This window comes from Sinocyclocheilus grahami, unplaced genomic scaffold (assembly GCF_001515645.1).
Source record: "Sinocyclocheilus grahami isolate Dianchi unplaced genomic scaffold, SAMN03320097.WGS_v1.1 scaffold199.1, whole genome shotgun sequence".
Lineage (NCBI taxonomy): Eukaryota > Metazoa > Chordata > Actinopteri > Cypriniformes > Cyprinidae > Sinocyclocheilus > Sinocyclocheilus grahami.
In genome coordinates this window covers 905838-917938 of record NW_015505378.1, presented here as the reverse complement: position 1 = coordinate 917938, position 12101 = coordinate 905838, and the positions used below count along the sequence as shown (strand labels likewise).

The following is a 12101-nucleotide window of genomic DNA, read 5'->3' as shown; positions in this document are numbered from 1 at the left end:
TAAGAGTTGTAGACTAAAGGTAAGAGTTGCAGACTAAAGGTAAGAGTTGTAGACTAAAGGTAAGAGTTGCAGACTAAAGGTAAGAGTTGTAGACTAAAGGTAAGAGTTGCAGACTAAATATAAGAGTTGTATACTAAAGGTAAGAGTTGTAAAGTACAGGTAAGAGTTGTAGAGTACAGGTAAGAGTTGTTGACTAAAAATAAGAGTTGTAGACTTAAGGTAAGAGTTGCAGACTAAAGGTAAGAGTTGTAGACTAAAGGTAAGAGTTGTAGACTAAAGGTAGGAGTTGCTGACTAAAGGTAAGAGTTGTAGACTAAAGGTAAGGATTGTAAAGTACAGGTAAGAGCTGCAGACTAAAGGTAAGAGTTGTAGACTAAAGGTAAGAGTTGTAGACTAAAGGTAAGAATTGTAAAGTACAGGTAAGAGCTGCAGACTAAAGGTAAGAGTTGTAGACTAAAGGTAAGAGTTGCAGACTGAAGGTAAGAGTTGTGTGATTCAATCACAGGTAAGGTTCACGATGAGCAGTTACTTGTGTCAGAAAGAAGGTAAGTGTTGTAGGAGAAACGTGTTTCACTGCAGCAGTGGTTTTCACTTCTGAGAGAGCTAAGTTTTGTGTAGTACAGGTAAGAGTTGTAGAGTATATGCAGGAGTAATATAGTACAGGTAAGAGCTGCAGAGTATATGTAGGAGTAGTATAGTACAGGTAAGTATTGTATAGTAAATGTAAGTGTTGTATAGTAAAGGTAAGGGTTGTGTAGTACAGGTAAGCGTTGTAGAGTATATTCAGGAGTAATATAGAACAGGTAAGGGTTGTATAGTAATGGTAAGTGTTGTGTACTACAGGTAAGAGTTGTAGAGTACAGGTAAGAGTTCTTGACTAAAAATAAGAGTTGTAGACTAAAGTTAAGAGTTGCAGACTAAAGGTAAGGGTTGTAGATTACAAGTAAGAGTTATTGACTAAAAATAAGAGTTGTAGACTAAAGTTAAGAGTTGCAGACTAAAGGTAAGGGTTGTAGATTACAAGTAAGAGTTATTGACTAAAAATAAGAGTTGTAGACTAATGGTAAGGGTTGTAGAGTACAAGTAAGTCCTGTGAAATACAGGTAATATTTGCTGACTAAAGGTAAGAGTTGTAGACTAAAGTTAAGAGTTGCAGACTAAAGGTAAGGGTTGTAGAGTACAGGTAAGAGTTATTGACTAAAAATAAGAGTTGTAGACTTAAGGTAAGAGTTGCAGACTAAAGGTAAGTTTTGTAGACTAAAGGTAAGAGTTGTAAAGTACAGGTAAGAGTTGTAGAGTACAGGCAAGAGTTGTTGACTAAAAATAAGAGTTGTAGACGGAAAGGTAAGAGTTGTAGACTAAATGTAAGAGTTGTAGACTAAATGTAAGAGTTGTAGACTAAAGGTAAGAGTTGTACAGTACAGGTAAGGTTTGTAGAGTACCGGTAAGAGTTGTTGACTAAAAATAAGAGTTGTAGACTAAAGGTAAGAGTTGTAGACTAAAGGTAAGAGTTGCAGACTAAAGGTAAGAGTTGTAGACTAAAGGTAAGAGTTGTAGAGTACAGGTAAGAGTTGTTGACTAAAAATAAGAGTTGTAGACTGAAGGTAAGAGTTGCAGACTAAAGGTAAGAGTTGTAGACTAAAGGTAAGAGTTGCAGACTGAAGGTAAGAGTTGTAAAGTACAGGTAAGAGTTGCAGACTAAAGGTAAGTGTTGTAGACAAAAGGTAAGAGTTGCATACTAAAGGTAAGAGTTGTAGACTAAAGGAAAGAGTTGTAGACTAAAGGTAAGAGTTGTAGAGTACAGGTAAGTCCTGTGAAATACAGGTAAGGTTTGTAGAGTACAGGTAAGAGTTGTTGAATACAGGTAAGTCCTGTAGAATACATGTAAGAGTTGTTCTCAATAGCCATTTTCGAATTGGTTGGATATTTTGTTAATTATCATCTAGCCATAAATATTATAAATCAATTAGGCAGTATTTTTATATTTTCCGGCCAGAGGAGGATGGGTCCCCCCTGATGAGTCTTGGTTCCTCCCAAGGTTTCTACCTACATTTAATTTAGTAGGGAGTTTTTCCTTGCCACTGTCGCCATTGGTTTGCTCACTGGGGGTTTAAGGCACTGTAATACTGCCTTGAGGTTCCTGTCACTATTGGTGTCTTTGAGGTGCCTCTGTTAACCCATAAGAACCCGCAGTGACACGGGTGTCACAAACACTGGTGATTATCTGGAAAGATCTTTTTAAAGCATTATCCCTCACTTTCAACTAGTCCCTAAGTGACATATAAGGAACACACAGGTTCAGTCATATGACAATGTGTGCATTTTTGTTGCAATGGCAACATTTCCAAAATGGTTGCCTGTCTAGTTAGCACATGTTGCAGTGTCAGTAAATTTTAAAAACGCTTGGTTTTGTTACTAAAGGTATGTTTTAACCCATGCAACAATTCTAATGTTTTAATAACATATCCTAGATTACACTTAACCTGATTTTAATACATTCCTTGAACAAATTGATATAAAACAAGTTAAGAAAATATTGTGGTGACATATATATGTCACATTGGGCTGTTAACCTTAAAAAAGTAAGTGGAATTTTGATGTGACGTATTTGTCAAATTAAGAAAAATGTTAATGAACTGCTCAGTTTAGCTGATTCAATTATTTTAGTGTTATATATTTAAATTACTGCTGCTCATTTCAAAGCATATTTCAAAGCATACAAAAATAATGTCAAATTAATTACATTGATAATGAAATGTATTTTGAAACTATTTTGCATACCTGTAACTAAAACAAGATGTTTATATCATATGTTTGTTCTATTTGAAGGTTATTTTATCTTTTTTGTAGTGAGAATAACATGAACAGAGGCGATAACGCATAACTGATGTGGTGATGCGACTACTTAACTTACTCATCTGTTATGCATTGAAAAGATAACACATAACATGTATATTGCATTGCAGTAACTTAGTCCGTTGTGCAGTGAAGAGATAACAAATCACTGCATTGCATACAAGAACTAACTCTGAAGAGAAAAATCATATATGCTGTTGCATTGCAATAAATGCTACGAGCTAACTTTTTCACTGTTTTGCATAAAATAATTAACATATTGCGTTGTGCATAGAAGAAATTAAAGTGATAAAGGTGATAACAATGGTTTGATCAGAGTGATCAAGTTTTTATTTCACGGAGCATTGTATTGTTTGTTTGTATACAGTTTTATTGCACAATATACACATTTTTGCAATGTTATTGCACTACGTGCATGTTTAACCTCCGGTGTGAGGTAGTTATTTATTTTTATTCAGTTTGCACATTTTGAAGTTGTGAAAAATAAAAATATATTTCTGTTTAAACCGTATACTTGAATCTTACAAAAGAGTTGTTGCAAAATGTAATGGTCACAGTTATGTGGTTTTGAAATATGTTGTGGCAAAGCAAATTAAATGCAAAACTGTATTACTTCTGAAAAAGGATTTTGTTTGATCTTCCCAGAAAAGTAATAATTTTGATATGTTGTGGAAAAGCAAATAAACAGGAAAAATTTAGCAAAAAAACTGACAAAATGTCTTTTTTTTTCAACTGAGAAATAAATGCCCAATGTAACATATATGCAACATTAAAAATGTATCATAAACTCCCAATGTCACATATATGTCACTTTACAGATCTTTCACAAGTAGATGTTGTATTTCAAAAACAACTGCAGAAACATGTTATAACTGGTCCATTTGGTATGTTTTATATGCCCCATAATTTTCCTATAAGGAGACATTGGTCTGGGCTCTTATGGGTTTTAAGGCCAACGCCCTCTTGAGGTCCCTTTCATAACCAGTAATACTTATTGCAATCTACAGTAACACGTCAAAATAAATCATATTTAACGTGTTGTGAGCGCAGTCTAAATTAAGTGTAATGAGATACAAGACTACTATGAAGTTATGGCAAGAAAACATGTCAGTAGTTTCCTTCTCTAGCAAATAAGTAGATCCGGTTATTAAATCATTCAAAAGAAAAAAACAAAAAACTCTTGAACTTTTGAGTTACTAGTTTAGAACAGTCTGATGAATCCTTAATCAACTAGTTAATCACAATAACTTAACCTTTGTATAACGAAATAACATATACAGTGCGACCAGTGTCCGATTCAAAAGCACTCTACTTTTTAGATACAGTTGATCGTTTATATCACATGTCCTATGCCCCTTGTTTGTCTTTTCGATGCGAGTATTACTGTTGGACACATAATGCTTTTTCATATATGAACTATGCTTTTTCCCTTATCAGTTTTTAAGAATACTATGAACATGTACTGTTTTTGCCTACTACTGTATATAGTAGGGAAGCAGGCATGAACACATGGACATGGACTCCACAACTTTATTAAAATATGTACAGAATCAAAATCCCTGACTGTACATGACATGTTCTAAAACATTTAGCATAAAAGCATAAAGAATTGTGCATGCATAAATAAACAAAAACAAAGAAAAGAGTGACAGTAACAAGAAATCATTGGGCAAAAAGGAACAGGATTGTGACTCAGATATCGTCTTCCGTGACCAGGCAGTAAAAGTCAGTGCGTGCGGCGTAGTTCCTCGAGCCGAGATCAGACACGTCTATCTCTGGGGGTTTTGGTTCAGCCGTCACACTGGGACCTGCAGGAAGCACCGGAGCTTTGGAGGGAAGGGTCTTGTAGATGGGCAAACGCAAACCTGTAAAGGAAACACATTTTACAATAAAATGTTATCATTTATATGTAAACTTATATGTGAAAATACGCAATTTGGTGAAGTTGCTGATATTTATAGGGCCAATTTTACTAGCATATTAATAAGCAGCAAATTACCAGTTTATTAGGACAAAGGTCGTATTTAATAGTGAGAATTGGACCTTAAAATAAAGTGTGACCAAAAGTATAAACTATCAATCATACGACAGAAGGCATCTACTGTAGTAGATTGCGTACAACAGTATTTTCAGCAAAGTTTTGATCATGCTAATAATTTAGAGGCATAAATCAAAAGAAATCTGCATATTAAATATAATAAAGTAGGCTTTAGTGTTAAAACGTGTATGGTTTGTCTTAAAGGGACAGTTCACCCTAAAATAAATTGAAGAAGCATTCTTCAAAATATCTTAATTTGTGTTCCACAGACTAAAAAGTCACACAGTAAATGAGTGAATGATTTTTGGGTGAACTATCCCTTTAAAGGAAGCGTAATCCAGATGATATGTCATTGTTGGAATGATACTGAATGAAGATAAACCCTGTTGGGTGAAGAAGCAGCACATTTCATACCCAGGTCTCCTGCGGGATCGGGGTCCGGTCTGCAGTCCAGGTAATCGGGCTGCTGCGTGAGCATGGGATCTTTATCGCCCTGCAGCAGAGTCTGCGGATCGCCGGCAGATTCCCTGTGAAACGTCACCTTAAGCGGCATCGCCAACGTGAGCTCCTTCCAGAAGCCTGAAGAAGGGATCTGTGGGAAGGGAACGAGAATGATTAGGCTTCTTCTTATGCTAAATCTCACAGATGTATTGTGTACTGCGAGGGTCTCACTATGGAGTGTGCGCCCCAGGTGAGGGTTGTGATTCGGGACTGCTGTTGTTTCAGCTGGTGACTGATGTCCTGGCTCATTTGCTTCTGCTGTGACTGAAATATGATGAAGATGGGCTTCCTCGACAGCTCAATCAAGTGCCACAGACCCTGTCTGAACATTAAAAACAGCATCTAACGTTAAAGGTCCCCTGAAGTGCCTTGAAACACGCAGAACTATTCTATGCGGTGACGTAATTTCAACTGAAACAGAAAGAGAGGGCGGACATATCGAGCATTTTTAAAATAGCCAATAGCATTTTGTTCAGGCCAGAGCCGTTGAGCTCTGTAAAGCCGCATTTGACAGCCACAGTCTAATAGATTACCCCTAGATTCAATATGAAACTCTTAGTAAAACAACATAGTGGTAATAATCATGCTGAGGCTGTGTAGATGTAAAAGTTTTTAATTTATGCCGACTCGTGCATATGATCCGCTCCGTGTGATCGGGTCTCTGGACCGGACCCAAAGTCCAGATCAGACGGTGTGCGCTGCCACGGTTCGCGTGAAGCAGCGTGAAACAAGACCTCATTTGCACCAATCGAAAACATATTTACACTGTCTGAATCATTCCCTATCGCCTACATTGTGCACTAAGAGCCATTCACTGTACAGGAAATACTACACTGTGAACAAGTAACTGATCTCAGCCGGCGCTTCAGTGTCTATTTATAGTGCAGGGGCGGGTGCTTCGGATTCTAGAGAGGATTTCATTGGTCAGAAGATTTGATGAGAAGATGAAGTACGATGTGACGTCAAAAAAAATCGTTGAGCCGTTTTGGCGGAAGTGACAAACTGCACGCTTTGAATGCTTATATCATCTAAATGTGAATTTTGTCACTGCTTTGGAGCACACTGCCTTATAGATAACCTTAAGACTAACATATTGATACTAACACCTAAAAAAAAACTTTAATTTTGATTTCATGGGGACTTTAAAGCTCATGTCATTAAGAAAAAAAATGTTTCTTGAACTAATCTTTAACTATATTTTTAATGTAACTTCCACTGTTTAAAAGTAGGACAGTCTAATATTAATCGGGAAATTATTCCAATTATCAACAGCTCTTACAGAAAAAGCTTAACGACCATATTACAGAACATACAGTAATTAAATAGAATCAATTTTTTCAATAATTTAATTTCATGTTATTTTTTTTTTTTTTTTCGTTAGTACATACAATAAATCAACAACACATTGTAAAATGTGGCTTTTTGTTATGGACACTGAAGCTAATACTGTATAAAAGCAGGGTGGAGAGCGAGACAGAGGTGAAATAATGCAAATACGCTGTAGATTTGACCTAAAGTTGGTTGTGCACCACTCCTGCTCCAGGTACGACTGAGAGAGAACCACAATCATCCGGCGACAGCGACTAATGTTCATCAGCAACTCTGCAGATGGCTCTGAGGATGAAAATGAAAAGATTGAAAAAAAAAATCAAGAATAATAATAATGACATGCACTTTGTATATGCACTTTTACTATAACTTTACTGTTGCATTTTCATTTTATTCATGTACAATATTAGTTAAAGGTGCAGCACCTTTAAGCCTTCATGCAATTGATTTAATAGACGCTATGGACATTTAAATATAATTGTTAGATTTACCAGCTCCAGGAAGGATGTTTGTGTCGTTGAGCAGCAGTTTATGACTGTACTTGTTCTCCAAATGAGGTTTCAGGATGAAGTTGACAAATTTCCTGTCATTCTCATTGTTGACATATGAGATGTAGGCGTCATACATTTTGCCATCTGAGAAAAAATCAGCAAAAAATCATCATGAAATGCCAGTGATATGTTACCACAGATGATAAAGGGCTTTAACATACAGAATGCAGACTAACCATTAAGCTCATACTCTCCGTAAATGTTCCTATACCACAGTTTAAAGTTGAGTCGGCACTTGGAATAGACCACCGCTGCCAGAGCCAGGACAAGCAACAGGACCACTGACGCCACCACTGCCCCAGTGTGACTTGGGGATTCAGGGAAAAAAGGCACAAAACTGCTTCGAACGAATCATTCGATAATCGTTGGAAAATGAGGTGATATTAAATGCAGATTTTGAGAAAACGAAAGCGTTTTTTGACCTTGCATGCATGTAAACCTTTTGGCTCCCAAAACAATATTAGGAACCTTAAAAATGGCTTAATGGGGCACTTTAATAACCAATACACTGCATGTATCCAGTGTTTAGCACTGCATTGCATCATATACCCACCAGTCTTTTATATTTTGAGGGTAGATGGTGAGGTTGGTAAGTGGTGTGCCGTCTTTCATCCACTCCAGGTGGTCTTTGCAGTCTGAATTGGTGCTGTTCAGACTTATGGAGGCTTTGCAGGTGAGGACCACGCTGTGGCTAAGCATCACTGAAACCGACTGAGTTCGATCATGCTTGAACTCTGGAGCGCTGCTACAAAGCGGATCTTTGTTTTGAGAGAGAAAAACAAGAAACAAGTGAGTATCAGTGTGTTACAATAGATGAAACCTCACTTTGTGTCAAGTAAACTGTTAGATTCTTTATACAGGTAGATCTTTATGGAATGAGCACACCTGAATGACGCTCAGCTAAAAACAATGACTTCTTTATTTGGCGTAGCCTTGCTGGAGTCTTGTGGAGGACATCCAATCTCAGGAGAGATGAGTGAAACTCTATTCTGACCCAATGGTGAGGCTGTTTCTCATCAGCACTGCTTGATATTCCCACATTTGAGAAAAAAAATCTACATCTGCCAACATGGATATGGTATTTATGGCTATAAAATGGAAATGGGTTAATAAAAAGTTAATTTAATGGTCATTCATTATGAAGGTTCATTTGAAAGCTCGGCTGGTGATGTGTCCATTATGGACACTGATGTTTACTTCACTGCCAACATAAATATTGCACATATAGATTCCTGGGAACATGGTTGGGAAACTCCAATGTGGGCAGAGTTTGGGAGTAGGTCCATAAATCCTTCAACCAACAAGCTTTGGGACTTCTTGTATTGGTCAGAAGCAAGATAATCAGGTCAGGATAATCAGTTTGACCTTTGACAAATACTTTTTCTGCAGTCCACGCTACACAATCTCTGAATATTTGAGGTAAAATAATTGTTGTTTCTACGTGACGTGATGGAAAACACCTTTCCAAGAAAAGGGAGGTGAGGGAAATAATAGCCCAGACCCTCCCTAATGAGCTGTTTAATAACAAATCCAGTGACCCCGTAGGTCAGTTGTAGCATGAACGACAAGCAGCAAGTGATATATGCCCAAAGTATACTTATACTAAGTCCACATGAAAACAAAATTCTAGTTTTTAGACTTAATATGAATATGTTAGCCTTAAAGGGGTAGTTCACTCAAAAATGAAAGTGACCCCATGATTTACTCAGCTTCAAGCCATCCTAGGTGTATATGACTTTCTTCTTTCAGACGAATACAATCGGGAGTTATATTAAAAAATGTCCTGGCTCTTCCAAGCTTTATAATGGCAGTGAATGGGTGTTGAGATTCAATAGCCCAATAGAAGTTTCACATCATAAAAAGTACTCTACACGGCTCTGGGGGGTTAATAAAGGCCTTCTGAAGTGAAGCGATGCATTTGTGTTAGAAAAATATACGCCTACGTCCTACATCATCTGCTGGAACGGCGTTCTTTTGTGAACATGCATACGACAGCTAGCGGAAGCTAGAGATTACTGTTTATAAAGTTTTAAATATGGATTTTTTTTTTTTACATAAATGCATTAGTTATTATCCCCGGAGCTATTTTTTTAATGATGGATGGATGCACTTTATTGGACTTCTATTGGGCTATTGAATCTCAACACCCATTCACTGCCATTATAAAGCTTGGAACAGCCAGGACATTTTTTAATATAACTTCTGATTGTATTCGTCTGAAAGAAGAAAGTCATATACACCTGATGGCTTGAGGCTGAGTAAATCATGGGGTCATTTTCATTTTTGGGTGAACTAGGCCTATCCCTTTAAGGTAATCTATAAACTGGCGTACTCCCAAAAAAATGACAACATTCGCATTTAGAGGATATTTAGAAAATATAATCATAGTCTCTCACTTACGTCAATATGGATCAATGATTTTGATGACATCACCCTGCACTTCAGCTTCTCATCTAACGTTCAGTCCAATCAAATGCAGCCTACAATCCGAAGCGTCCCGCCCCCTACACCATAAATCGTTTACATTAATCCGGATACATTTGAAAAGGGCGTTTTCGTTTTAAAAACGCTCTCTAGCATTTTCAAGCATTGTCCAAAAGTTTCTCAACCACACTGAAACGTTGGAAAACGTTAAATCCGCTTTACTGCGCATGCGTAAAGCCTCAAACACTGTAACCCACTGTAAGCGAAAATGCTATTGGCTATTTCATTTGTAGTTTAAATTTTAGTTTTTGTGTTTTGTTTTTAATTTATTTAGACAAAATCGTACAGAATTTTAATATTGGTGATTTATCAGTTATCGGTCATAAGATTATTGGTGCTGCATCCCAATTTACTAGTGCACTAGGTTTAGTAGGTTAAGTATGTAGAATGGGACAGAACGCTGGCAATATGCCGGCCCAGCATATGTGTACTTGTGTAATGTATTGTGTTTCAGGCCAAGGAACCTAACAAAACTGTTTCAGTGGAAAATATAAGATGTAAAGTCAGATTAACTGTATATCCATAATGAAATATGTTTCCACCTTCAACCAGTTCTTAAAGCTGACATTTAACAGCTCATATCTTCGATATCCAGATAGATATAAAGTATCAAGCATGAAACCGAAAGTGCAGAACTAAATTTGCTTGTATTCAAAGCAGGTACAGCATATAGGAAGAAACAATAGCAAATATTTCCTGTATCTCAACTGGTAGAGCACAGTGCTAGGAATGTCAAAAGATTCAATTACCAGAAAAAGAACAGTGATAAATTCATATCTAGAAAATACGGTCTTTGGACAAATATGTCAGCTAAACTGATAAATGTCAATACCAAAGATTCAGAGTTATGCAGGAAAAGACTGGCAGAATAAGGAAAACATTGTTATGAAAGCAAATATTGACTGTAGCAAAACATACTCTTGTTCCAGAACAAATTTACACTGTATTGCTCAGTTTATGGCCACTTTTACTGATGTAGGTCAATCACATGATGTATTACAGCTGCTTTACATACACACACACACACACACACACACACACACACACACAGGTTTGTTTTTGTGAAAAGTGGGGACATCCCATAGGCGTAATGGTTTTTATACTGTACAGACCGTATATTCTATTGCCCTACACCAACCCTACCCCTAAACCTACCCCTTACAGGAGACTTTGTGCTATTTCACATTTTCAATACACTCCATTCTGTGTGATTTATAAGCGTTTTGAAAAGTGGGGACATGGGGTAATGTCCTGAAAAGTCACCTTCTCCTTGTAATACCTATGTCATACCTTTGTCATTATACAAATTTATGTCCTCATTTGTCACAAAAACGCGCGCGCACACACACACACACAAAATGCCAACATGCTGAAAGCTCAAACAGGCGGAAGAGCGATTTGTGTATCATCGTGATTACAGGTTTGACAAATGCTTTATGCTGTATGAATGCACCTGAGAGGATTTTACAGTATCCCATGGGTTATAACACTAAGTCACAACTGTTTAAGGGTAATTACAAGTATTTTTTATATCTTTGATATGTCAGCACTGAATAGTCACTATTGCACCAGCATTAAGATCTTTTCACAGTGTAATGTTTAAGTAAGATCATTGTTCAGCACATGCAGAAGCCAGTAACTTCATTCAATCATTAATCAGGGGCAGCTGAGCTAAACAGGCCGTTACCGGGTACAAAGTTCCCATTACCAATTGAGAGGGTTTTCATTCTGGTAGGCAAACAAGATGCTGAATAAATGCTTGCATGGATGGGATGAACAATATTAACCAGAAAAACAGCTTCAATGTAAGGGGTTATCAGGCCATCATCATACAGTATATTTGTTATGCAAACATGTGAAAACAATAAAATTACAGTGATATACATAAAGGTTGAACCATGTTATTAGAACAGGAGTATATTCATGTCTTCGAAAGTCAAAAAGACAAAGTTGCCACGTATTTTAAATGTTAATAACCTAATTAATTACAGTACGTATTGGTCAAAGCAGTGGTTTGACATATTTGTACATTTCAGGATTTTTTTTTTCACGATTGTTTTACTATTAAAACTTGTGATAGTCTGTGAAATGGCAGATTCCACTGTGACAACTTACCCCATATAGTGACAACGTGCCCCACAAAAGGTCAATGTGTTAAATGAACCATATCTTTTTACAGGGGCAATAGCGGTAAAAATACATACAATAACAGTTTTGTAAAAAAGCCTTAAAATGGTTAACACAGAAATTGAAAAACTAATATTCATAGTAAAAACTGACAACTAGCCCCGCGCACCCCTATATATCCCAGACAGACAGACAGACAGACAGATAGATAGATA

At 36.9% G+C, this 12101-nt stretch overlaps 1 protein-coding gene across 1 annotated transcript; it reads right to left on the bottom strand.

Moving 5' to 3' along the window:
• Positions 1-3659: 3659 nt before the first annotated feature.
• LOC107595257 (single Ig IL-1-related receptor) lies at positions 3660-7599 on the bottom strand (the record flags this gene model as incomplete). The annotated part of the gene is made up of 7 exons (XM_016285610.1): positions 3660-4508; positions 4543-4721; positions 5309-5486; positions 5567-5717; positions 6907-7009; positions 7216-7359; positions 7452-7599. Coding segments are annotated over 6 exons (897 nt in total), but the record flags the coding sequence as incomplete, so codon positions are not given.
• Positions 7600-12101: the final 4502 nt, after the last annotated feature.